At 47.0% G+C, this 26,068-nt stretch overlaps 2 protein-coding genes across 3 annotated transcripts in view; one reads left to right on the top strand and one right to left on the bottom strand.

Moving 5' to 3' along the window:
- RAB37 (RAB37, member RAS oncogene family) overlaps positions 1-26,068 on the bottom strand; it is a 73,921-nt gene that overhangs the window by 27,760 nt on the left and 20,093 nt on the right. The window lies entirely within an intron of this gene.
- On the top strand, positions 91-22,423 carry CD300LF (CD300 molecule like family member f; the record flags this gene model as incomplete). Of its 2 annotated transcripts, XM_082440539.1 has the most annotated exons (9): positions 91-3,014; positions 15,861-16,187; positions 17,543-17,663; positions 18,460-18,572; positions 20,532-20,554; positions 20,628-20,720; positions 20,881-21,024; positions 21,516-21,661; positions 22,182-22,423. In XM_082440539.1, exons 1-9 carry the CDS (start codon positions 2,972-2,974, stop codon positions 22,276-22,278), a joined length of 1,107 nt encoding a protein of 368 aa, XP_082296665.1. In that variant the 5' UTR covers positions 91-2,971. The 2 variants fall into 2 exon arrangements, with proteins under 2 accessions (XP_082296665.1, XP_082296666.1); XM_082440540.1 differs by lacking the exons at positions 20,628-20,720; positions 22,182-22,423 and having other exon boundaries at positions 21,516-21,671.

Raw genomic sequence — 26,068 nt, 5'->3', positions numbered from 1 at the left:
TAGTTGTGGCACACGGGCCCAGATGCTCCGCGGCATGTGGGATCTTCCCAGACCAGGGCTCGAACCCGTGTCCCCTGCATTGGCAGGTGGATTCTTAACACTGCACCACCAGAGGAGTCCCAGCATCACTTTTGCTGCATTTTCTTGGGCAAAGTAGATCCTAAGTCTGGTACAGACTCAAGTGGAGGGGGGAGAGACTCTGCCTCTTTGTGAGAAGAACTAGGGGGTCGAAGGGTAGATATCCAGGGTGGGACCATCTATCACAGGCCTGAAGCTTATACAATGTTGGGGGCCCTTTTGAAGAAAAAAAGGATCCCCAAGTTATGAATACAAAATTTGATATAAGGGTCTGGTCGAGTGAGGGGTGCCGACACCATCGGATTCGTGGCAAATTCACCTCTTCCTCACTTTCACAAAGAAGCGGGAATCTAGCCACCCCAGTGAGCAGAGCTGAGAAGGGGAGCGCAGCAGAGCCACTGTCATGCTGGTGGCAGAGCCCAGAGTGAGGCTTCTTCAGCCCAGGGGTGCCTGCATTCTGGACAAACATCTGCTCTGGTCCTGGTGAAGTCTGGCTGAACGTTGTTTGTTGTCGTTCCTCCATGGAGAGGCTTAGTTCCTTGGTTTTCTTCAGTTCCACCTGGTTTAGACTTTGGTTTTGTAATTCTCCAGTGGGTCTTGGAACAGACATCTCGTGGACCTTCTATTCCAGAGTGAGAGAGACTCAATGAAACTGGCCCTTTCAATACAGGAGCTCCTCCCCCTGAGAACAGATTGGGTTCTGAAAAGACTGTAGTTTGTAAGTCCAATATGAGCTAGAGAAGTAGCTCGAGCAAGCTACTTGCTCCTTGTCACCAGGAGAACCCGATGATTGCATCAACACACACACAAAACACACACACTACATATGTGCACACACAGCACTAGCACGCACAATGCATTACACACTTGTAACACAGCTCCCACACATGGGCCCACATACAAACAGGAACACACCACACGTGTGCTCATACATGCACGCGCACGTGTGCACACATACACATATTCACGCACACACACACAGGTGCCTCGGGGCAGGGGAATCTCAGACGACCCGTCCAATTCCTTCCTTCGCAGATGGGGACATTGGAGGCCATTGAAGGTAACTGCTCATGCAGACGTCAATGGCCAAGCCAGGATGAGGGCCTCAAATTGGTCTTTGAGGACACAGGGCCCCCAGAATAGCCTGACGCTCCCCTAGTGCCCAGAGGCATTTGTTTAGAGGAACAGACTTGCTATCACTTAAAGATGCTCAGAGAATTCTCTTTTCTTGATTCAAAGGAGAATTTCTGTTCTTGATCCAGGAGGGCCCAGGAGCAGAGGGTCAGGCCACAGGCAGAGTTTTGGGTAGTTCAGAGGCTGTTTACTCCTACTGCCTGCTCCCAAGAAAGGAAAGATTACCTCACATCCCTCAAAACACCTGTCCCTTATTTTTCAGGGTGCTTCAAATTGCTTAATTCCTTGGTCATTTCCCCTGGAAGCCAAATGGTGTTCCTGTTTGCTGGGGCCCAATGTCTCTTGGCATAGCTGTTCAGTGCCCCAGGCCGATGATGGCTTTGCTGAGCAGCGGGGACCAAGGGCTGACCGAGCTCTCACCCTGTATTGTTGACCTTATTTTACGGTCTGGAGGTATGTAAAGTGAGAGGCCAATTCCGGCCACATCCTGGCTTATTAGCTGCTGCGTTTTTCTGTGCAGATAACCCTCCTGACGCCTACTCACTCCTGATGAACCTGTGAGGGCTTATATCTCTCCCTGGGATTCACTCGCTCCTCAAGATGTCACAAGGTATGTGTGACACACAGCAAAAGTGGCTCCAGGAACAAAATATGAGAAAGGTCCAATCCTTTCCTAATTTCTGTGCTTAACCCCAGGTCTTGCTGGGATTCTGATGGGGGAGACGGGTGGGAGATGGGCATGAAATTGTCAAAAAAGAAAGGGAGTCAGACAGGCGAAGCTGGTGCATCCTTTCTTCCCACTGCAACAGATAGTTATTACAAGGTGTGTGTCGGGGGGTGAGGAGCTAGGGGGTAATAGCCACGAACAATGAGCTGGTTTCTTCAGGAAAGTATAATTGACAAGTTTCTGGAGGATTCAGGCTGGAATCGATATCCATGGATTCTCGCCTTGTAAGCTGGGGCACAGCAACAAGAGTTCCTGGTGTGTTCTCAGGACAGAGGCCCCTCTTGCCCATTGGACCAATAGTTCCCTGCTCACTTGTCCCTACTCTGTTTTTTAGTTCTCCGACCAGGGATCGAACCCGTGCCCACTGTAGTGGAAGAAGTGCGGAGCCGTAACCACTGGACCCCCAGGGAATACCCGTGTCCCTACTCTTTGAGCCCCTTTCTTTTAGTAGGTAGTCTGGGTTTTGTTACCCCCCTCACCCCCTCATTCCAATCTCTGGTCTAGATTGGAATCTAGAATCTCTTCTCAGACTTTGGCTCAAGCCCCCCGCGATACAGTGGAACTCCTGACCTTCCAGGCTCCCGAGAATTTGGCTACGCTTGAAATTCCACACTTAGGACATTGTGTGCATCAGCCTTAGCTCCCCACTACTTCTCCAGTGGGGCTGGTTTCCCCCATCCCAGTCTTCCCACCAACGGAGAAGGACTGAGTTAAGAGCTGCTCAGAACTGGTGGGTCTGCAAACTTCAAGGCCAAGAAGGAGCAAAGTTCTCCTTTTAGAGAACCCATCATGGCTCCGGACAGGGAGGTATTTCTCAAAAGCTTATTTGTGATCACTTCTGGCATTGCTAAGTGCCTTGAAATCTCACCCATTCCACCTCCTTCCTCTTTTGTCTCGTTCGCCAGTGGGAAGGGCCTGAAGGAGGAAGTACAAGAGTGAGAAGAAGTGAAAGCAGAAGGGCTGGAAGATGAAGCAGACTGCAGTTGGTTCTCGCTGACTCGCTCCACCGAGGAGGACCTGTGCGAAGAGAAAATGCACCTGTTGCTGCTGTTCTTCCTCCTCCGCCGGCTTGCAGGTGAGCTGGGCCTGGGTCTGTTCTCGCGGGAAGAGCCTATGGGGCAGGAGGAGGTGGCTGGCAGAGGGAGGAGGGAGCCCAGCAAGGTGTCCTGCTGAGAAACCAACCCCCTTTCTAAGCAGTTCCTCCCGGTCGTGAGCCTGTGTGTGTTTCATCCACTCAATCCCTCACCCAGGGTTGCAGTGCCCACAACGGCCAATGCAGAAATACGGAGCATGGTCTTCATGATGAACCCAGAACCAGGCATAACTCCTGACCCCCCCCAGGGGCTGGTCATTCAAAATGGACAGACTGATGGCCCCCACTGGTCACAGAAAAGCAGAGGCGCCCTAGTTGCTCAGGAGAGAGCTGGTGAATATTCGCTCCTGCACTGTCACCTTCCAGAAAGCTTTATGAGCAAGGGAAGGCTCTGGGGAAGGGGTGAGGGGGAAGGGGGCCCGGAAAGAAGGGAAGCGGGAGTTTGCCAGATGGAGAGGGAGAGGCAGTTCTAGGCTTTTGGGGAAGGAAATAGTAGAATGGAAAGGTCAAGAGGAGGTTAGCTTGGTAGAATGAAGAGGAAAAGGGGACAGGGCTGTGAGCAGAGACAGAGGGTTGAAGGCAACTTGAAGTTGATGGATACCATGTTTTTCTGGCCACGCCGTGCAGCATGTGGGATCTTAGTTCCCCAACCAGGGATCGAACCCACACCCCCCCTGCATTGGAAGCTTGGAGTCTTAACCACTGGACTGCTAGGGAAGTCCCATGGATACCATTTTGATTAAAAGTCAAGGGGATTTTCCTGACTTTGAAATGTTGGGGGACCTCAGAGCTCAGTGTTTGGGCACCTTCTCTATCTAGAGTCATCCTTTTGTTGATCTCACCTCCTCTCTTGGCTTTAAATACCATCTCCATACAGATGATCCCCGTGTTTATATCCCTAGGCTGGACATCTCCCTGAACTCAAGAATCTTCTCTCCAGCTGCCCATTCGACATCTTCACTCAGATGTTGACATTTCAAATGCGACCTGACCACATCTTCTCCCCTCGAATTCCTTTCTCTCCCATCTTTGTGTTTGGCAACTCCATCTTTTCAGGTGCTCAGGCAGAACCCCGGGGGCATCCATCTCTTCTCTCATATCCCACAATGATTCTTTGAAAATGTAAGCCAGATCCTGTCTCTCCTCTGGCCAAAACCCTCCAACGACCTCCATGTTACTCAGAGTAAAAATCCAGAGTCCTTACAGAGGCTACAAGGTGACACCGTCTGGGTCCCGCACCATATCATCTCCCTGGTCTCCTCTTCTACTCTGCTCCCCCACTTCAGCCACACTGGCCTCTTAGATGTTCTTTGAACATGCCAGGCACACTCCTGCCTCAGGGCCTTTGCACTTGCTGTTCAGTCTGCCCAGAGTGCTCTTCCTCAGATAGCCATAGGCTTGAGTCCTCACATCTTTCACATCTTTGCTTCTCACTGAAGCCTTCATTGATGACCCTAATTAAAACAGCAATTCCCAGGACTTCCCTGGTGGTCCAGTGGTTAAGACTGTGCTTCCACTGCAGGGGGTACAGGTTCGATCCCTCCACATGCTGTGCGGTGAGGCCAAAGGAAATAAAAAAAGCAATTCCTGCATTATTTTTCTCCATGGCTTGCCCTCTCCCTTCCCCCACCTTGATAGAATGTAAGCTTCAAGAGGGCCAGGATTTTTGTGCCTACAACCATGGCAGGTGCAGATTAGACAAATAGTAAGTATTAGTTGAATGAGTGAATACATCTAACGGACAGGGAACAATATGATTGCTGTAACACGCACCACCCCCCCGACCAAATCTTTCTCCTTCTAGTTTCATAGAATTAAATAATTGAGACTCGTAACATTACCTGGAGAGGACATTGCTCATGGGATTTTAAAATGGTGCAGCCACTTTGGAAAACAATTTGACATTCTTGAAAATGTTAAACAGGTAGTTACCGCATGACCCAGCAATTCCACTCCTAGGTATATATCCCAGAGAATGGAAGACAAATGTCCATGTATAAAACTTGTATGCCTGGTGGCGCAGTGGTTAAGAATCCACCTGCCAGTTCAGGGGACACAGGTCCGAGTCCTGATCTGGGAAGATCCCACATGCCACGGAGCAACTAAGCCCGTGCACCACAACTACTGAGCCTGAGCTCTAGAGCCCGCGAGCCACAACTACTGCAGCCAGCGCACCTAGAGCCCATGCTCCGCAACAAGAGAAGCCACCGCAATGAGAAGCCCGCGCACCACAACAAAGAGTAGCCCCCGCTCGCCGCAACTAGAGAAAGCCTGTGTGCAGCAACGAAGACCCAACACAGCCAATAAATAAATAAATTTATTTAAAAAAACAAACAAAAAACTGGTATGCAAATGTTCAGGGCAACATAGTTCATAATAGCTAAAAAGTGGAAACAATCTAAATGCACATCAACTGATGGATGGATAAATGAAACGTGGTATACTCATACCATGGTATACTACTAGTCATAAAAAGGAATGAGGTACTGACACTTGCTGCAACCTGGATTAAGCTCAGTGAAAGACTCCAGACACAAAAGGCTGTACTTTGTATGATTCCGTTCATATGAAAAGTCTAGAATATGTAAATTCATAGAGACAGAAAGTAGATTAGCGGTTGCCAGGGCCTGGGGGATGGAGTAAGCGGAAGGGACTCCTAATGAGTATAGGGTTATCTTTTTTGAGATGGTGACAGTGTTGCAGAATTAGTGCTGATGTTTGCACAGCTTTGTGAATATCTTACGAAACCACTGAGCTGTACACTTTAAAAGGGTGAATTACATGGTATGTGAATTATATCTCATAAGAAAATAATTGGGCTTCCCTGGTGGCGCAGTGGTTGAGAATCTGCCTGCCAATGCAGGGGACACGGGTTCGAGCCCTGGTCTGGGAAGATCCCACATGCCGCGGAGCAACTAGGCCCGGAAGCCACAACTACTGAGCCCGCGCGTCTGGAGCTTGTGCTCCTCAACAAGAGAGGCCGCGACAGTGAGAGGCCCGCGCACCGCGATGAAGAGTGGCCGCCACTTGCCGCAACTAGAGAAAGCCCTCGCACAGAAACGAAGACCCAACACAGCCAAAAATAAATAAATAAATAAATAAAATATTCTTATTAAAAAAAAAAAAAAAAGAAAAAAGAAAATAATTAAGGAGCAGAGAGAAGAACTAGGAGCAGTCGTGTTCTCCTGAGAAGAGTTTCTGTGGTTGCATTTGGATCTGAGTCTCCAGAGGGCATGACAACGGGACATCCCTTTGTGACCCGTGACTCTTTTACGTGGTCTGATTGGACCATTCGTTCCATCTGGCATAGAAATGAAAATGATGCTTCCAAGCCCTGACACATGCTGTGAACAGAGCTTAGCTGGATGCCCTGACTCAGGGGGTGGGGGCTGTGCTTTCGATAGGGTGGGCTTAGAAGAAGCCCTCTGAAGCGGAGCCGCCTGAGCTGAGACCTGGAAGACGAGAAGAAGCAGGCACTTCAGGTCAGGGACATCTTTTCAGGCACAGGGAACAGCAAGGCTCTGACGTGGAAACGAGCTTGGCCGTGGTACGTTTGAGGAACAGAAAGGCCTTGTGGCTTCCTTACACACTTCACAACAGCCTGGTGGGGCCGATTGGGAGGATACTATTATCTCTTTGGGGAGAAGGTCTCTGGGGAGGAGAGAGATGTGTGGCTCTCTTCCTCCCGGCGGCTGTGGGTGCCTTGTGGATGCTCAGCCTTGAGTTTCGGTGTAGAAACAGAGAAGATAGATTTTGGGTGAGGAGTCAGGGGACAAATTGACGAGCAAGGCAGGGAATGCACATAAAGGATTGCTTTTTTTTCTCTGACATCTGGGAACAGGGGATCTTGATGGTGAGCAGATGTGAGAGTAGTGTGTGTGTGTGTGTGTGCGCGCGTGCGTGTGTATATGGTTTAGGAATGATTGAGGCAGAGCGGGGATATCTGTCTGCAGTGGAACAGGCTAGGCTGTGCACTAACAGGAAGCCAGGCTTCAGTGGGAACCTCTGTGCCCCCTGTCACCAGCCTTTCCCGTAGAACTTCCGATTGCAAGTAACACATTTAACCAGCACTACTTCCCTCTTCGCAAGAGTTCATTGTTTTAAAAGTACCCAAGAAAAAACCCCAGAAAGTTCCCACCGGGCTTTATAGCATTCATTTTCTGAGAGAAAAGAGAGTTTTAATGACCCTAGTTTTTTCAGAGAAAAATTAGCTGTCTTGTCCAACTTAAGCCTCACCGTAAGTGGTGGCAGAGGTGGACAAGACCCCAGACGTGCTGACCCAGAGTGGAAATTAGCTGATGTCCCCCGTTGAGCCGGAGGCGGGGTCCAGTCCCAACAGTCACTCACTGACAGTGAGCCCCTCACCTCCCCCTGGGGCTCAGCTTCCACCTGATCTAGGATTATTCCTGATCATCTAGGCTGTGAGTAACCATGCCCGGGGAAGATGCTGCTTCTTGGAGCTCCAGGCTGCCTCTGTGCCAGGAGGGTTCCCACAGCAGAGCCAGTGCTCTGCTGAGGTTGATGGGGAGTGGGCACCTGGAAGAGGGGTCCGAGAAGTGAGTGGAACAGATGGTCCAAGGGTCAGATCTGATACTAAATGACAACTAAAGATGGAATGGCCATCCACGTTAGAATCCTAGGGTTGCTGGGACAAATGACCACAAACTTAGTGGCTTAGAACAGCACAAGTTTATAATGTTACAGTCTAGAGATCAGAAGTCTAAAGTGAGTCAACAGGGCAGCGTTCCTTCTGGTGGCTCTAGGAGGAGAATTTGATTCCTCGACTTCCAGAGGCTTTCCAGAGGCTGCCTGCCACACCTTGTGGCATGCGGAACTTCCCCGACCACCAGGGGTCAAACCTGCGGCCCCTGCAGTGGAAGCGCAGAGTCTTAACCACTGGACCGCCAGGGAAGTCCAGAGGCTGCCTGCTTTCCTTGGCGTGTGGTCCCACATCACTTCAGCCCCCGCTCCATTGTCATCACTCCTTCCCTGACTCAGACCCTCCCGCCTCCCTCGCTTAAGGACTTTTCTGATTATATTGGGCCACCGGGATAATCCAGGATAATCTCTCCATCTCAAGATCCCTAATTTAATGACATCTGCAAAGTCCCTTTTTGCCATGTAAGGGTGAACATATTCACAGATTCTGGGGGTTAGGACACAGACATCTGTAGGGGCCATTGCTCTGCCTACCACACTATTAAACAGCCCTGTCTAGGCATTTGTTTTTCCTATGATTTTGAAAGTAGTAAATGCTCATTGTTGACAGTTGGGAAAGTACAGGAAAAAAATGAAGAATTAGGAAAAATAAAAAAACCTTATGTCTGTCTTAATGCCCGAGGTGACCAGTTGTTAGGATTTTGGTTTATTTATGTTTAATCTTTGTTTTCTATGCATATTTAAAAAGTTCATTGGTATTATACCGCATACGATTTTTTTAAACCCTTATTTTCACTTCATATGAGAATTTTCCACATAATTAAAAATATTTCTAAGCATAATTAGCAGTGTTTGCATTATATTTCATTATATACTTATTTCCCTAATTGATGGAAGTTAACTTTGTTTCCTTTATTTTTGCTAATTATGTGATGAATCTTTGTGCACACCGTTTTTGTTAGCCTCTCTGATTATTTCCTGAGAACCAAATCCTAGATGTAGCATTACTGGAGCAAAGGGCATGACTATGTTTGATACATATGACTGCCATATGGCTTTCTGTATGGCTGAACAAGCTACATTCCTTCCAGCATATTCTCACAGTGCCTGGACCACCTGGCCCCCGTCAGCAAAAAGTGAGTCATCAAAACTTGATTGGTTTGTTATGTGAAAAATGGTGTTGTCTTCCACATTTCTTATTTGCTAGATTATTTAAGTGAAACATTTGAATTTTATTAGCCGTTGAATTTCCTCTTTGTGACTTGCCTCTTATCTCTCATCAGTTTTCCAAATGGGGTATTAATGTTTTTCTTCTATACACTCTTAATCGAGAGAAACTCTACTAATCCTTTTCTATGTTATTTGTTCTAAATATTTCTCTCAGTCTGTTCTTTGCTTTTTCAGTCTTTTTTTATTGGTATGTCCAATGCTATATTTGCATGCAGTCAAATTCACTACTAACTCTTTCTTGTTTCCTGTTGTCCATTGATTTCAAGTTTCGAAAGATCTCCCTGTCATCCAGGAATTTTATAGAGCTTCACTTCTGTTTTCTTTCAGTTTAAAAAATGCTTTGCTATTTTATGCTGACCTCCTTAATCTCTCTATATTTACCTAAATGGAGCACACTGAGAGGTGACAGGATAGGGTAATGCCTTAACCCTTCCCTTCTCTGTTTATTGTTTTAGTCTTCTATGGTATATGTGAAATTGTTAAATAGACTAGGTCTGTTTTTAGGGTATTGACTGTGTCCTATTGATATGTGTATCTAGTCTTGTTAGATTCACAAACTGGTTTCTTTATTATGGCCTGGTACTATTTTATTTTTTTAAATTTATTTTTAAAATATTTATTTATTTATTTATTTTTGGCTGCGTTGGGTCTTTGTTGCTGCACGTGGGCTTTTCTCTAGTTGCGGAGAGCAGGGGCTACTCTTTGTTGCAGTGTGCTGGCTTCTTATTGTGGTGGCTTCTCTTGCTGTGGAGCACGGGCTCTAGGCTCTAGAGCTTCAGTAGTTGTGGCATGCGGGCTCAGTAGTCATGGGTCGTGGGCTCTAGAGTGCAGGCTCAGTAGTTGTGGCGCACGGGCTTAGTTGCTCCGTGGCATGTGGGATCTTCCTGGACCAGGGATCGAACCCTTGTCCCCTGCATTGGCAGGCAGATTCTTAACCACTGTGCCACCAGGGAAGCCCCTGGCCTGGTACTATTTTGATATCTGGCAGGCAAGTCCCTCCTTACTGCTCATCTTTAATATGTTAAAAATTCTTGTCTCTTCATTTATTCAAATAATCTCTAGCATATATTAAATATAATATTTATTACATAGCCATACATATCCATATATATACACACACATGTGTATAGATGGAGATTATCTGAAAAAAATGTACATGCTCTAAAAATGTTCTGGAGGTTTTGAGTTAAATCTATAAATGTATTTGGGAAGGAGGAAAATCTTTATAATATACAGCATTTTCATTCGTGATCATAACAGAGCTCTTCTTTTAGATTTATTTATTTATTTTTAAAAATGACACTTTTTATTTAATTATTTATTTATTTGTGGCTGTGTTGGGTCTTCGTTTCTGTGCGAGCGCTTTCTCTAGTTGCGGCGAGTGGGGGCCACTCTTCATCGCGGTGCGTGGGCCTCTCACTATCGTGGCCTCTCTTGTTGCGGAGTACAGGCTCCAGACGCGCAGGCTCAGTAGTTGTGGCTCACGGGCCTAGTTGCTCCGCGGCATGTGGGATCTTCCCATACCAGGGCTCGAACCCGTGTCCCCTGCATTGGCAGGCAGATTCTCAACCACTGCGCCACCAGGGAAGCCCTTCTTTTATATTTAAACCTTTATGTCTGTCAAGAAAATTTCATTGTGTTCGTGTATGGTTTTTTTTTCTATAAGTCCTGGTTGTTTCTGTTAAAGTTATTCCTTGGTATTTAATGCACCTTTATTACTATTGTAAATGAGCACTTTTCCATTTTATTTTCCAACTACTTGTTACTGGTTTATAGGAAAGCCATTAATTTTAATATATTTATTGTGTCTTTAGCCACTCTGTTGAATTCCATTATAAATGAAAATCCTTTTAAACTTAAGATTTAAAAATTTTCTCTAACTGTTATTATTTCCCCCCAATAATTATATATTTTATATTTTTCCATGTCTCACTACGTTGGTCAGAATTTCAGAAAACAGCACCTGTACAGAAAAGTGGATACAGGATCAATGTCCAGGTTAACACATTATTATAAAGTATATGCCAATGTCTCACATTAATTGTGGTATTTGCTGAGGCTTTTAATAGATAATCTTTATCAGATAAAGCAAGTTCTACTCTTAATTTGCTAAGAATGTTTAGAAAACCATGAATGGGTGTTGACCTCGTGGCATGTGGGCTCTTAGTGTAAAGTGGGAAAAACAAATGTTGTGAACTGATGAATGGATATACAAAATGTGGCAGATCCATGGGCTAGTGACCAGCCATAAAAAGGAATGAAATACTGACACATGTTATAACATGCATGAATCTTAAAAAGATTCCCTGGATTCAGCTTGCTGGTTTTTCATTTCAGACTTTTGCACTTAAGTACATGAGTGATATTTGCTTATAATATTTCTTTCTTGCACTGCCATTGTCAGGGTTTGGCATCAAGATTATGCCAGTCTCATTAAATGGATTTGGGATTGCATCCTCCTTTCCTTTGTTTCAGAATATTTTTTGTGTAGACATTAAAGTAGGTAGACATTAGGTAGACATTATTTCTTCCTTCAATGTTTAGTAAATAGATATCTCCATTGAAGCTGTATAAGTCTCGAGTTTTCTTTTGGAGAGGTTTTTAATAATGGATGTAATTTATTTAAATAGTTGTAAGATTATTCAGATTTCTATATCTTTTTGTGTTGTTTTAGCATATTGTATTATTTTTGCTAGGCATCTGTTTACTCCAAAAAATTTCAGATTTATTGCCATAATCTTATCTAGATATCCTTTTATTATCCTATCCTATTATTGCCTTATCCTCGTTAGCTTTTTTTTTTTTGGCTGCGTTGGGTCTTCGTTGCTGCGCGCGGGCTTTCTCTGGTTGTGCGAGCGGGGGTTACTCTTCATTGCGGTGCGCGGGCTTCTCATTGCGGTGGCTTCTCTTGTTGCAGAGCACAGGCTCTAGGCGCGCGGGCTCAGTAGTTGTGGCGCATGCTCCGCGGCACGTGAGATCTCCCCGGACCAGGGATCGATCCCGTGTCCCCTGCATTGGCAGGCGGATTCTTAACCACTGTGCCACCAGGGAAGTCCTTGTTATCCTTTTAATGTGTGCAGGATATGTACTGATGTCCCCATTTTCATTCCTGATATTCATTATTTAGACCTCTCTCTTTCTGTAATGAATATCTAATTAGGGTTATTTATTTATTTATTTTTAACCAACTCTAGGCTTTGTTGATTTCCTTATTATATGATTTTTTCCACTTCATTAATTTGTATTAACTTCATTATTTCCTTTCTTCTACTTTCTTCTTTCCTCCTACTCCTCCTTCTGTTTTTTGTTTAACTTCTGAAATATATGTTTATTAAATTCAAGTCCTTTTTACTTTTCTAATAGATACATTTAATGCTATAAAATGTCCTTCAGCATAACTCCAGATGCATCCTGTAAGAGTCTTTTAAATTAAGGTATAATTTACATAGAGTGAAATGTATAGATCTTAAGTGTATAATTCTATGAGTTTTGACAAATTCGTGTAACTTGTATCGCCTATCAAGATACAGAACATTTCCATCACCTGGAGTTCCTTAGTGTCCCTCCCAATCTTTCCCCCACCCATGAATCACTGTTGTAATTTCTATCACCAAAGGTTATTTTGCGTAATGTAGAACTTGGCATAAACGGGATCATGAAGTTTATTCTCTTTTGATCTTTCACTCAGTGTGTTTTTGAGATTCATCCATGTTGTTTTGTGTATCACTAATTCACTCCTTCTTATTATTCTGTACTATGCTGTTACTATGAATGTGCTACTATTTGTTTATCTGTTCCCCTGTTGAACATTTCAGTTTCTTTCTCTTCCTTTCTTTCTTTCTTTCTTTCTTTCTTCCTTCCTTCCTTCCTTTCTTTCTTTCTCTCTTTCTTTCTTTGATTTACAATGTTGTGTTAATTACTGCTATACAGCAGAGTGACTCAGTTATACATATATATACATTCTTTTAAAATATATTCTTTTCCATTATGGTTTATCATGGGATATTGAATATAGTTCTCTGTGCTATACAGTAGGACCTTGTTGTTTATCCATTCTCTATATAAAAGCTTACATCTGCTAATCCCAACCTCCCACTCCATTGAGTTACTTCTAATATGTTGTTATTATAAATAAAGCTGTGATAAAAATTCTTTTTTGTGGACATTTGTTTTTTTTTTTTTTTTAAACTTTGGGTTTATTTATTTATTTATTTATTTTATTTATGGCTGTGTTGGGTCTTCGTTTCTGTGCGAGGGCTTTCTCCAGTTGCGGCAAGTGGGGGCCACTCCTCATCGCGGTGCGTGGGCCTCTCACCATCGTGGCCTCTCTCGTTGCGGAGCACAAGCTCCAGACACGCTGGCTCAGTAGTTGTGGCTCACGGGCCCAGCCGCTCCGCGGCATGTGGGATCCTCCCAGACCAGGGCCCGAACCCGTGTCCCCTGCATTGGCAGGCAGACTCTCAACCACTGCGCCACCAGGGAAGCCCCTGGACATTTGTTTTTAACTTCTCTTAGATAAATATCTAGAAGTGAAATTGCTAGGTCATAGGATAGATTCATGCTTCGTTTTATAAGAAAAGCACTTTTACAGTGTTCCAAAGTGATGTATAAAGTGGAAACAACCCAAATGTCATGAACTGATGAATGGATATACAAAATGTGGCAGATCCACACCATGGAATAATGTTCAGCCAGAAAAAGGAATGAAATATTGACACATGTTATAACATGGATGAATCTTAAAAAGATTATGCTAAGTAAAAGAAGTCAGACAAAAAAGATCATATATTGTATGCTTCCATTTATATGAAATGTCCAGAAAGGCAAGTCCATAGAGACAGAAAGAAGAATGAAATGTCCAGAAAGGCAAGTCCATAGAGACAGAAAGATTAGTGGTCACCAGAGGCTTCAGGGAAGAGGGAGGTGAGGAGTCGCTGCTAATGGGTACAGGGCTTCTTTCTGAGGTGATGAAAACATTCTGGAATTGGATAGAGTTGATGGTTGTACAACTTTGTGAATATCCTAAAACCCACCGAAGTATACATTTTCAAAGCGTAAAATTTATGATATGTGAATTATATCTTAAGTTTAAAAGTGGACAAAAGTAAATACTTAGTCTTCAACACGCTTTATTTAATTTTAGAAAGGAAGAAAATTATCACAGTTTTAAACTTAGCAAATTAGAAAAAGATACGTGGTAATCTCAAGGAAATAAAATTATATCTATGAGAAATTAATCATTTAAAACTAAAAACAGTAACATTTACCAACTAAATCTCAAAATGGTTTAACGCAGGAAAAAAGAAAGAGGAAGGGGGGAGGAAAAACATGAAAGAGGAAATCTTGTGGCACATGTAATCAATAAAATAAAACAGCACATGTCATCAAAATGTGTCATTATAATCGGTTTGAAAAATTTAATTATTAAAAGATACTTTATATTTGCAGAACTTTATGCTAATACACTGTAAAATAGATAACTTTTGGGGAAAAACAAAAGAACAGAATTTATTAAAGAACAATAAAAAAGCTTAAATAGGTCAATATTCATGGCGAAAACAATTTAAGTAATCAAAGAATTTGCCCCAATGAAGAATTTGCCAGATAGTTTTGTAGCCAATTTTTTAAGGTCCTAAAGAAACCAAAATTCCTTTGCTCTATTTATGTTCTTATCTCAGAGCACAAAAAAATGGAGATGTGCCAGATCAATTGTGTGAAAGTAGCATATCTCTACTCCCAACCCTGACAAAGACACACAAGGAAAATGACAGAAAGAACCTCCCTCATGAGTATGGATCTGAGTTGAGCCCGGACAGCAGGCTCTGCCGGCAGACGGGTTTGGGTGGCCCAGGCAGGATTGCTGTTGTTTCTAAATAAGGCAGAGTTTTAAAATTGAGAGGTTCCACCCCAAACCCAGATTTTGGACTACTCCAGAAAAATGAAAAGATCTGATACACCGCCTGCTTCTTGCATGAGGACAGTGGGCTGAGTGGGAGGGGCCACGCCTCTGCGGGGGGCGTTTGCTCTCCAGATTGCTCTGGTCCTCACTACCTCCCAGGGTCTGACACTGATGCCATTCTTCATCATGCTTGAAGTGTTGTTTTTCTTATAATAAAGATACATTTCTCTGTATCTTGAATCTTTCAAAGGTGAGAAAATGAAAGAAAGAGCAAGAACATATATATCGGAAAATGCTGCTTTACTCTATGATACCTGCCTTACTGCAAAGCTATAGTATTCAAGACAGTATGGATTGGCAAAAGGACAGACGAATGGATCAATGGAACAGAACGGAAAATCCATAAAGAACTCACATATTTGCTTTTTGACAAAGGAACCGAAGCAATTCAATGGGAAGAAATGGGATCTGGGCATTACAGATTCCACAGCATGGGGAAAACATCACTGTTTTGGTCAATTTCAAAGGTGTTCCTTCCAGGGTGGTTTACAGTAGAACCGCTCGAAACAATTAGAACCATTAGGAAGTTTCTCCAGGGCTAGATGATGGGGGTGTTTCAGCTGAACCTCCTGAGGCCATCAGTACAAAGTCATCTTCTGTGGAAATTGGTCCTCTGGTCTTTCCTCCCCACCAGACCAGCATAACACAGAGATGGTTGCAAAAGGACATTGCTGGAAATAGAAAGACTTACTGACCACAGAGAAGGGGAGAGGGGTGAACTACAGGAAGCTATTATTGCTCTGTGTCAATGTTTTTGTTTCTTTGAGATCTGTAGTTGTGCTTTTATGGGATTTTCCTGGTGGCTTTGACCTGATAGAATTTTGAAGAACAAAAGGTCTTTACGTGTAAGGTATATTCCTTTCTTGACTGCTATTTAACTCATGAGGACCTTGGGTTTATTGGAACTATTCATGATGCAGGAGGCTGTGGCCCTGCCCTCAGGATGGGAGGTGACAGGTACATGGATTCATGTTTTCCAGAATCTGCCATCACTGGCCCAAAAGCAATGAGGAGCCTAGAGGGGGGCTCGTTGACTGTGCAGTGTCGATACAGCCCTGGGTTGGAGACCCACGTGAAGTGGTGGTGCCGAGGAGCTGCTTGGCGCAGCTGCAATTTCGTTGTTAAAACCACTGGAGCAGAGAAGGAGGTGAAGAAGGACCGCGCGTCCATCAGGGACAATTGGAAAAACCGCACCATCACTGTGACCATGGAGAAGCTCAGGCTAAACGATGCAGACACTTACTGGTGTGGGATTGAGAGATTTGGAACTGACGATGGGGTCCAAGTTAAAGTGACCATTGACCCAGGTAAGAGTATGTGTATGTGTAGATGTGTCTCTTCAGGGCCTGCTCTGTCCTGATCCCTGGGGTCCCTCTTTAGTGACCTGTGACTCAGAGTGAACTGTCACAGAGGGTGGGGGAGTCCTGAGGTCTCATGGAACCCACACAGACCACTTGGGATTGGGAGGGGCAGGGCTTCCCTTAGAGGCTCTCGTGGCTCCCAGGGCCTCCTCCAGGATGGGATCAAGCCTTTCTCGACACATTATTTTTCCCTCTGCACAGTCAGTGCCCGAGTCTATTGCCCATGGAGGTCAAGGTGAAGGTCTCACCCGGAGACCCTAATTTCTGCTAATGTTTTCCTGGGACCCCTGTTGCCCAGGTGTTCCTGCTCTTTCTGGAATTTGGGGCTGGGTCTTCAGAGCTGCTGCTCCCACCCCCTGGTCCATATCCCATCTCAGGGGGAAGGACCCAGCACAGTGGGGCTGCTGTGGTTAATTCCTGGGGTCTGGAAAGGCCTCCACAGTCAAAGGGCTGCATTCCCAGGTGCCTGAAATCCCATCATGAGCCACTTACACATTTGGGATTAACGATGTTCTCTTCCTAAGTCCTTTTAGAATGCAAACGCTCTGGGCTTGTCGGCTCAGGGGTCTCAGTGCCTTGGTTTGACCAAGTTTATCTGTCGGGCTCTGCTTCTGCTGACCCTCGGACGGGTGACACCAGCTCATTGGGCACCTGTGACAACGGGGGTGGGCGCACAGTCAACGGAGCCTCCACCACACTGGGAACGAGTGAGGCTTGTTATACTTGCAAAGCACAGCATCATTTCATTCAATCCTGACAACATTCCTGAGATGTAACCATCCCCATTGTGAAAGCTTTACAACTTGCCCCAAGTAAAGGCTCTTCCTGAACCTTATGATTTTGCTCAGGGCTGGTCCTGATCTTTGAAGTCACAGATTTTGGGTATGTCAGCCAGCTGATAGCCCCCATTCTGCTCCTGTCCTTGTGGATAAATAGGATGAGAGGCACTGGCCACTGGCCGAGGCCCTGTCATAAGCAGCCGGAGTGTTTGAATTTCAGCTGAACTCCAGCTGCCCTTGTCCTGAGGCAAGCCTGGCCCCCTGTAACCTTCCAAGTTCTGCTTGACGTCCTCTCTGGACCTATGCCAGCTCCACCTGCCTCTGAGGCTCTGAGTCTCCTAGCGGCCAGGGAGATATGAGCAGTCCAGGCGATAGGCCCTCTCCCTTGGCCCTGCTCCAGACTCCTCAGGCAGCCCATGGTCCCCACCACCACCCCCATACCCACCCCCGGCTCAGAGCCATGTTTAAGGCTGCGGGTGGGTGGGCAGGCAGAGCAGTGTGTAACCTGGTCCGTACGCCAAGCACCAACTGCAGTGCCGGCCACCACTCCTGCCACCTCTGCTATCAACACGTTCACAGCGCCAGTCAGCTTGGAAGAGACCAGTGGCTCCCCGGCTGTGACCAGGCCCGGCTCCAACAGCGGGTAAGCCAGCTCTGATGCTGTGGCCCACTTGGCCCAAACTCTACCGAAGGGGGGACTTTTGTAGTTCCAGGTCCCAGCCAGAGCTTGTCTCCGGACCCTCAAGCTCGAGGATGCTGGGGCCTCCTCTCACTTGCTCTCACAGCTCAGGAGGCCAGAAATGAAATCAAGGTGTCGGCAGGGTTGGCTCCTTCTTTGGGCTCAAAAGTAGACTCTGTCCCAGGCCTCTCTCCTAGTTTCTGGTGGTTGCCAGTAAGCCAAGCACTCCTTGGCTTATGGCAGTATCACTCCAATCTCAGCCTCTGTCATCACATGGCCTTTTCCCTCTGTGGCTGTGTGCCCCCATTTCCCTTTTATAAGGACGCCAGTCATTGGATTCAGGCCCGTCCTCATCCAGTACGACCTCGTCTTAACTTGACAACCTCTGCAAAGATCTTATTTCCCAATGGGTCACCTTCTCCAGTTCTGAATGAATGTGAATTACTGGATGAGGGACACTGTTCAGCCTGTACAGGGGGCAAGCTTAGAAGCAGGCAGACCTTATCAGAGCCTTTGCCATACAATTTCTGTTTGGCTTCTAGACCCACTGAAACAGCTTGCGGAACCCTCCTCTCTTTTTTTTTTTTTTTTTAAACCATCTTTGAGGGCACCTGGGAGTAGGAGTTCCCAGACTGGAAACCTCAGGCCTGTAGGTCAAAAGGTTTCAAGGCGAGTGGCTGTCCCTGCTCCCAGGTGGGTGGGATGAGGCCAAAGACAGGAGGGGAGCCTGGGTTCATGGGGCATCCTCTGTCGTTTCCAGTGGTGTCTTCCTGAAGGTCACCATCCTCTTGCCCCTCATCTCTGCTGTGTTGCTTCTTCTCTTGATGGTGGCCTCACTTGTGGTTTGGAGAATGGTGAAACAACAGAAGAAAGGTGAGGGGACCTGGCTGACACTGGGCTGGGGCTGGGCTGCGTGGAAGTGTGTGGGATTGATGGCCAGAATGGCCATCCAGGAACCATCAGCCCAAGGGAATACCTGCAGTCTGGAAGGGGTGCCGTCCCAAAGGCCGCAGCAGCTGGCAGTTTGAGGGGCTGGAGCTTGGAGGTGAACCCAGTAGGTTTTGGACTCAGTTCTGCCTTGATCATCCCTCTATGCTCTTCTTTTTTTTTTTTAAATTTATTTATTTTTATTTATTTTTATGGCTGTGTTGGGTCTTCGTTTCTGTGTGAGGGCTTTCTCTAGTTGTGGCAAGCGGGGGCCACTCTTCATTGCAGTGCGCGGGCCTCTCACTATCGCGGCCTCTCTTGCTGCGGAGCACAGGCTCCAGACGCGCAGGCTCAGTAATTGTGGCTCACGGGCCCAGCTGCTCCGCGGCATGTGGGATCTTCCCAGACCAGGGCTTAAACCCATGTCCCCTGCATTGGCAGGCAGATTCTCAACCACTGCGCCACCAGGGAAGCCCCCCTCTATGGTCTTCTTGCCTCTCTGCTCCGCCTCCCTATCTGTTTCTTGGTTTGGCTCCTGGTGGCAGAGATGGCAATGGCCTTAGGCAGGCAGCCTTCCTAGGGTACCCAGACACTTTAGTAGAATCCCTGTGGCTGTCAAGGAGGTACTGAATAGACATGGGGGCATCGAGAAACATATACACACATGCACACGCACGCATGCACACGCACGGATGTATACACACATGCACGAACACATGTTCATGCATGCACACACAACATAGCCCGCACACGAATGCGCACATGTGCATGTGCACACTCATACACAGTTCTCTGTGTTTTCTCAAGAATGTTGGTGGCCACTCCTATTTTTGCCCTTCCTCCCTTCAGTCCTTTCTCAGGCTACCCTACTTGTTCTGTGTATATTTGCCCTTTAGGGAAGGGCCTCGGCTCATGAGTCTGCACTTGTCAATCACGAGGTCTGGCCTCGGCCAAACACTTTTCCTGTCTGGCTCTACTTCCACGTTCTCACATTAATTGCCCCTCCTCCCTTTCTCAGAACCCACTGGGATCTGGGCGCTCACGGGACCGTCTTTAACACTGCTCCCTCCCTGCAGCCTGGGGAATCTTGTAGTTTGGAAAGATGGGAGCCTGACTCCTGTTCATCATACTTTCCCCCCAATGTATTGTCCGTGACCTAAGTTAAAAATACTTTCTGTCCCCCTCAGTATCTAAAAACCATAGGGAAAATCTTCTTGTTTCTTTGTTGTCTCCGAAACTGGGGGCGTGACGGTGGCAGGGGGAGGGCAGGGAGAGAAAGAAACAGGAAGCAGAGGGCACCTGAGAGTAGGTCCAGGCAGTGATGACCCAGCTCGAGTACGCCACTCAGAGGGCAGCTTTGAGCAATCCCGTCGCGTGGACAACTTGTACTGATGGAGCCCCTCTTGTGTCTGGTACAGTCCGTGCCCAGAAGGCGTGGGAGGAACAGGCTTAGCCATCTAGCAGCCCGCATCCCACCTGAAGACCAACCAGAATTCAGTGGGACAAGGGTGATGAGACAGACATAAATCAAATGCCCTGGGAGCCAGGGAGGGAGGGATTTGACAGCCTGGATAGCTGGAGAAGGTAGGTGTGACTTTGAGTTGACCCCTGCAGGTGGAGAAATGGTGGCGTCACAGGCAGAATCCCAGCAGAAGTTTTAGGTTGAGCCTAATCCCAGGGGAGCTGATAATTGGCAGGGCCACCTGAGCAGCTGATCGCACAGTTCTGTGATGTGGGGAATAGATGGGCTGAGGTCTCCTTACTTCTCATCTGAGGGATCAGAATTAGAACCAGGTCTCTTCTCTCTGAGCCCGAAGCCTAATTCACCTCTTTTCTTTCCCAGACCTGAGGGCGCCTGTGAGCCTCTGGATGGGCTTTCTAACTCTGATTGTTTTTGTCTTTTAGCTGCTGGGATATCCCCAGAGCAGGTAAGAGAGTCCCCGAGGTCAGAGCAGAGACACCAGATGCCTTTCCCTCACTTCCTTATTTTCCATCTCCCAGGAGCACCAAGGTCCAAATGCATCAGACGAGCCCTGTGCCCAAGTGTCCACATGCTCATGGCCCAGCTGCAAGGGCCGGGGAAGGGGCCCGGTCATATGCTGGAATCAGCCAGAAGGGAGGAGGGCTTGGGAGGGGGAGGTGTGGGAGACTAAGAGGAGATGGGGGTTGCAGAGGGAGCTGGGAGAGGGGGTCCCAGGGGAGCAGAGAGCCACGCGTCCCTCCGTGGAAGAAGAAACTGTGTTTCCTCTCCTAGGTGCTTCAGCCCCTGGAGGGCATCAGCTATGCAAACCCGAGCCTGCAGCAGACTGAAAACTCTGGGTCCTCCCAGAAGAAGGCTTCCGGGAGGTCCTCTTCCTCCGCCCAGGCCAACGCGGGGGAAGTGCAGTATGTCACCATGGTATGTGCTTGGTGGGGCTGCTGTGGGGCTCAGACCGGACCCGCTGTTGCCCCTCCTTTGAGGACCGGCTTTCTCCCCACCACGTGGGAGGCTGGGTGCTGGGCAAAGATGCAGCCATTGAAAGACTTGCTGGCAGAGCTCCTGCGCGCTTTTGGCATTTGAAGTGCCTCCACACCGGGTCTTAGCATTGGGAGACTCAGATCCTGGTCAGACACGGTCCTCATGCTGGGCAGGGGAGACTCAGACAGGCTGAGGGACCTGGGATTCCGTGCAAAATGTGCTGCCCTGGCATGGAATTGAGGCAGAGTGTCTTCTGCCGTGGCCGGAGCTAAAGGTGCCTGGCAGAGTGGAGGGAGGAGGAGCTGGGGGGCCTGGGAGAAGACTCCAGAAGCCCTGGAGGGTCTGTCTCTCCAGGTTCCTCCAAGGTCTCCTCCATCCATGGGCACAGCCTCCTGCCAGCCTCTCTAACCCCGAGGACGTCTTCATTGCAGGCTCCCTTTCCCAGGGAGGACATTGCCTATGCAGCCCGGTCTTTGGAAACCTCAGATCAAGAGCCAGCCTATAGCAACATGGGGTACCTCATCACCCACATTCCCAGCAGGAGCCACGAGGAGCTCACGGAATACAGCACCATCAGGAAGCCTTAGCCTGTGCCCCGGGGGTGCCTCTCAGACCCACTCGAGGCCTCTGAGTACATTCCTGCTTCACCTGCTTTCTGCCTGCCCCTCAGTCCCCTCATGGGACCAGCCAGTTACTGAGGCCTCTGCCTGATGCAGCCAGCATCATGGCCAGCTAGGGTTTGGGCTCGGGGCTTATTCTCAGGGAGCTTCTGGGAGTTAGACAGGGGTCTTTCCACATCCCTTTCTCTCCCACACAGCTTGGGAGGGGGCTAGGGATATACTCTGGAGCTGCTGAGGGAGCAATCACAATGATAACGATAATAATAGTAATTCACGTTTATTTATTGCTTAGCATGAGTGGTGGACTGAATAATGGTCCTAAAAGTTATTGGCATCTGAACCCTCAGAACCTGTGAATGTTACCTTCTGTGGCATAAGGGACTGTGCAGATGTAACAGAGCTGAGGATTTGTGGATGGGGAGATTATTCTGGATTAGCCAGCTGGGCCCTGAATACAAGCTCAAGGGTTCTTACAGGAGGGAGGCAAGAAGGTCACAGAGGAGAAGACAGTGTGATGGTGGGAGCAGAGGTCGGAGTGATGCAGCCAGGATCCACAGAACGCCGCAGCCTCTAGGAGCTGAAAAGGCAGGAACGGGTCCTCCCCAGAGGCCCCCGAAGGAACCAGCCCGGCTGACATCTTGACTTTAGCGCAGTGAAACTGATTTCATACTTCTGGCCTCCAGAATTGTAGGAGAATAAATCTGTATTGTGTTAATGAAGCCATTACATTTGTGGTAATTTGTTACAGCAGTAATAGGAAAAAATATACTATGTAACAGGTACTCTTCCCTAAATGCTTTACCTACAGTAACTAATTTAATCCTCACCACAAGCCTAAGAGGACACCTTTATTATTGTCCCCATTTTACAGAGGAGGAATCTGGGTACAGAGAGGTTCAGTGACTTACCACATTTTACTGCTAGCAAGTGGATAAATTAGAATTTGAACTTGGGCATTTTGGCTCCAGAGTCTGGAGTCTGGGCCACCACCCTGGACTGTGTGTAAGGAGGATAATGTGTGTGTGTGTGTGTGTGTGTGTGTGTGTGTGTGTGTGTGTACACGGCTACTCACACAGGGACAGTCATCGAGTATATACAGACGCTGGACTTGCTGTCTTTATTCTAGGGTCCTGGCAGCTCTCCCTCTGGAATCCTGAATCTCGTCCCAGCTTGCCATCTCCATGGTTACCAAACTAGTCCAGTCCCCGGCCTGGAGTCCCTCTTGTTCTCTGCTCCTGAGTCCATTCTCCTCCCAGCAGCCAGAGGGATCTTTTTAAAGCACAGACCTGATCACTCCCTGCTTGTAACCTTCCAGTGGCTTCTTCCACAGCCCAGGAGGCCCCCAGGATCCATGGGTCCCTGCCTGCCCCTAAGACCCTCTCTCTGGCTACTCTCCCTCTCACTTGCCCTGCTCTGCCCACACTGGACTTTCTTCCATCCTTCTAACAAGATAACACGTGGTCCCTTCTCAGGGCATTGGCACTAGCTATTCCTTCTTTCTGGAATGGTCTTCCAACGGATATGTGAGTAGTTAGGTTTGCCAAAGAGAGAGAAAGGCAGGGAGAGAGGGAGGGAGGGAGAGAGGGAGAAGAGGAGAAAAGGGAATTCCCTGGTGGTCCAGTGGTTAGGACTCGGCACTTTCACTGCCGGGTGCCTGTGTTCAATCCCTGGTCGGGGAACTAAGATCCCACAAGTCACGTGGTGTGGCCAAAAAAAAAAAAAAAAAAGCTTATTTTCATTATCACAACTCAGCTCAAATGTTCCTCCCAGGGTGGCGTTCCCAGACCCCCCTAACAGCAGTGGCCCCTGCTACACCTCTGATTGCTCTCTGTCACATTGCCCTAAGTAAAAGTAGTACTTACTTTTGAGCTAACTTTATGAGCTAACTTGTTTATTGGCACATGGGTTTACTGATTCCCCCCTCTCCACCAGGCTGTAGGCTGCCCGAACGTGGGGAATTTGTCTTACTCACTGCTGTATCCTCCGTGCCTAGTTTAATGTCAGGTACAGGGTGGGTTCTTGAATATCTATATGTTGGCCGAATGAATAAGTAACGTGATGGTTCAGACTTGGGAACTCAGGGTGAGCTATCAAGGGTAGGAACACCCGTGTCCATCATTTGAGGAAGGGACCCCTGGGTCACCTGGGCAACCAGAGGAATTTCAGAATCCACTTCCCAGCAGCATGGAGTGGAGAGACTTTTTTCTCCCCTCCCGAAATGAGAGAGGTGAGGAGCCATGATTCCCCTTGACTGGAGGACAAAGGTCTATTCCTTTGCTTGGGTTTCTTTTGTTTGGGGCTGAAGGGAAGTGTCAGGGAAGGGAGTCATGACTTGGGAAGAAAGGACCAGCTCTGCCTGGGGGTCACAGGCAAGTGCCGCAGCAGGTACTGGGGCCATAGGGATGTTTAGTGGGCCATTATCAGTGTGTCCTGGGGCTTCCCCAACTTCTCACAGCTCTGGACATCCCAAGTGGTCTGGCGGAGGTGGCCTTAGTGGATGGCCATCTCATCTCAGCGTGGGCTGCTCCTTGTTCCTGCTCCCACTCCCTGAAAGATGATTCCCTAGAATCTCAAGAGCTTTATCAGCCTGGGGGAGTTTACGGAGCCCAAGCAAGCTTAAGTATTCTTGGGCTGGTCACTTGAGCTGAGTGGGTCAGAGTAAGAGTGTTTTTGACCCAGGCTGTTTTAAGATTTACAGAGTAAGAAGTGCCTGTAGAGAGACCTTTAAATGAAAAAGTGCAAAGCAGAACAAAATGAGAGTGAATTGAGCTCTATGAATAAGTCATAATGGACAGTCACTTTCTGAATGGCGTCACTGTGCCATTTTAACTGTTGTGCGTCAAGTGCCTTTATTGCTGAGTTTTTAAGCAGCCCGGACAAAATAGAATCACTCAATACAAGCTTCTGTTGGATTGTAAGGAACTCATCTTCTCTGGAATCTACCACAGATACTAGTAAAGATTTACTGTCATGAAATTTGTGACATATCTAGGAACACAGACTAGTATTCAGCTCAGTTTGATTTGACTGGAGGAGTCTGGTTGCTTTTTCTTCCTCTTCTTTTTTTTTTTTATTGGAGTATAATTGCTCCAAAATGTTCTGTTAGTTTCTGCTGTACAATGAAGTGAATCGGCTATAGGTATACCTATATCCCCTCCCTCTTGGACTTCCCTCTCGCCAGCCCCCCCATCCTGACTTTGTCTGGATGGTGGATATGGGCTGGATGTGGAAGGTCCTGGCCGCCTGGCTGAGCCGAGGAAAGGTAAATCAGCTTAGAAGACAGATTCACTCTGATTCACACTTTTAATTGCCTCATTCAAGCTTTAAAAAAGGTGTCTACCAGATATATCGCTGGATATAATGTTTTTATCCCATATTCCAGCCATCTGGATGGGTGGTTGTCTGAAAAGAGACCTTTTCATGTCCTTAGACATGGAGTTGACTAGCCCATGATATTTGTGAAATTTGTCCAGTCCATTCTATAGCTGGACGGAGCAGATTTCTGACTGGTGGTCCTCACAGGAGGCATTTAGGTTCTTTAGGTTTTGGGTCATGACTACAGGACTGTGCCCTGAACCCAGCAAGATTTGTTCAGTCCTGAGAGCGCTGGGGAAGTAGTCAGGGTGGGGGAAGGGAGGCAAACATGTGCAAGAGGTTTGAAGGGAAATTGTTTCATAAAGTTTATAGACTGGCATCTAGGTGTTGTCTCAACCGTATCCGGCTGCTCCGTGAAGACTTTGCTAAGGCAGACTTTGGGTTGTGGATTAGTACCTTTATTGCAAGAGAGAGAAAGTTCAGATAAGGTTCTGCTGATCTGAGTGAGGGTGGCATTACTTCTGGCATTTACCAGAAGACAGAGCCCTTTTTAAAAAATTGAAGTGTAGTTGATTTCTGCTGTACAACAAAGTGATTCAGTTATACATATTTTATATATATATATATATACACACACACACACATATATATATATATCTTCTTTTTAAATATTCTTTTCCATTATGGTTTATCACAGGATATTGAATATAGTTCCCTGTGCTAGACAGTAGGACCTTGTGGTTTACCCATTCTATATATAATAGTTTGCATCTGCTAACCCCAAACTCCCAATCCTTCCCTCTCCCACCCTCCCTCTCCCTTGGCAAACAAGTCTGTTCTCTATGGACAGAGCCCTTTTGAGAGTCAGTTGTGGGAGAAAAATATACTGCACTGGCAATCTTCAAAATACATGGCCTTTAGCAGGAAGGGTCAGGAAGGGCCAGGCAGCTAACATCAGTTGATTTCATTTATCAACAATTTTTTGGATCAGGAGGGACTGATATAGTAGTCAGACTTTTATTTTATCAAGTAGGTGCATTCTTACCCAA

The sequence above is a fragment of the Balaenoptera physalus genome, assembly GCF_965194825.1.
Source record: "Balaenoptera physalus genome assembly, chromosome: 20".
Lineage (NCBI taxonomy): Eukaryota > Metazoa > Chordata > Mammalia > Artiodactyla > Balaenopteridae > Balaenoptera > Balaenoptera physalus.
This window is presented reverse-complemented; position numbering and strand designations above follow the sequence as displayed.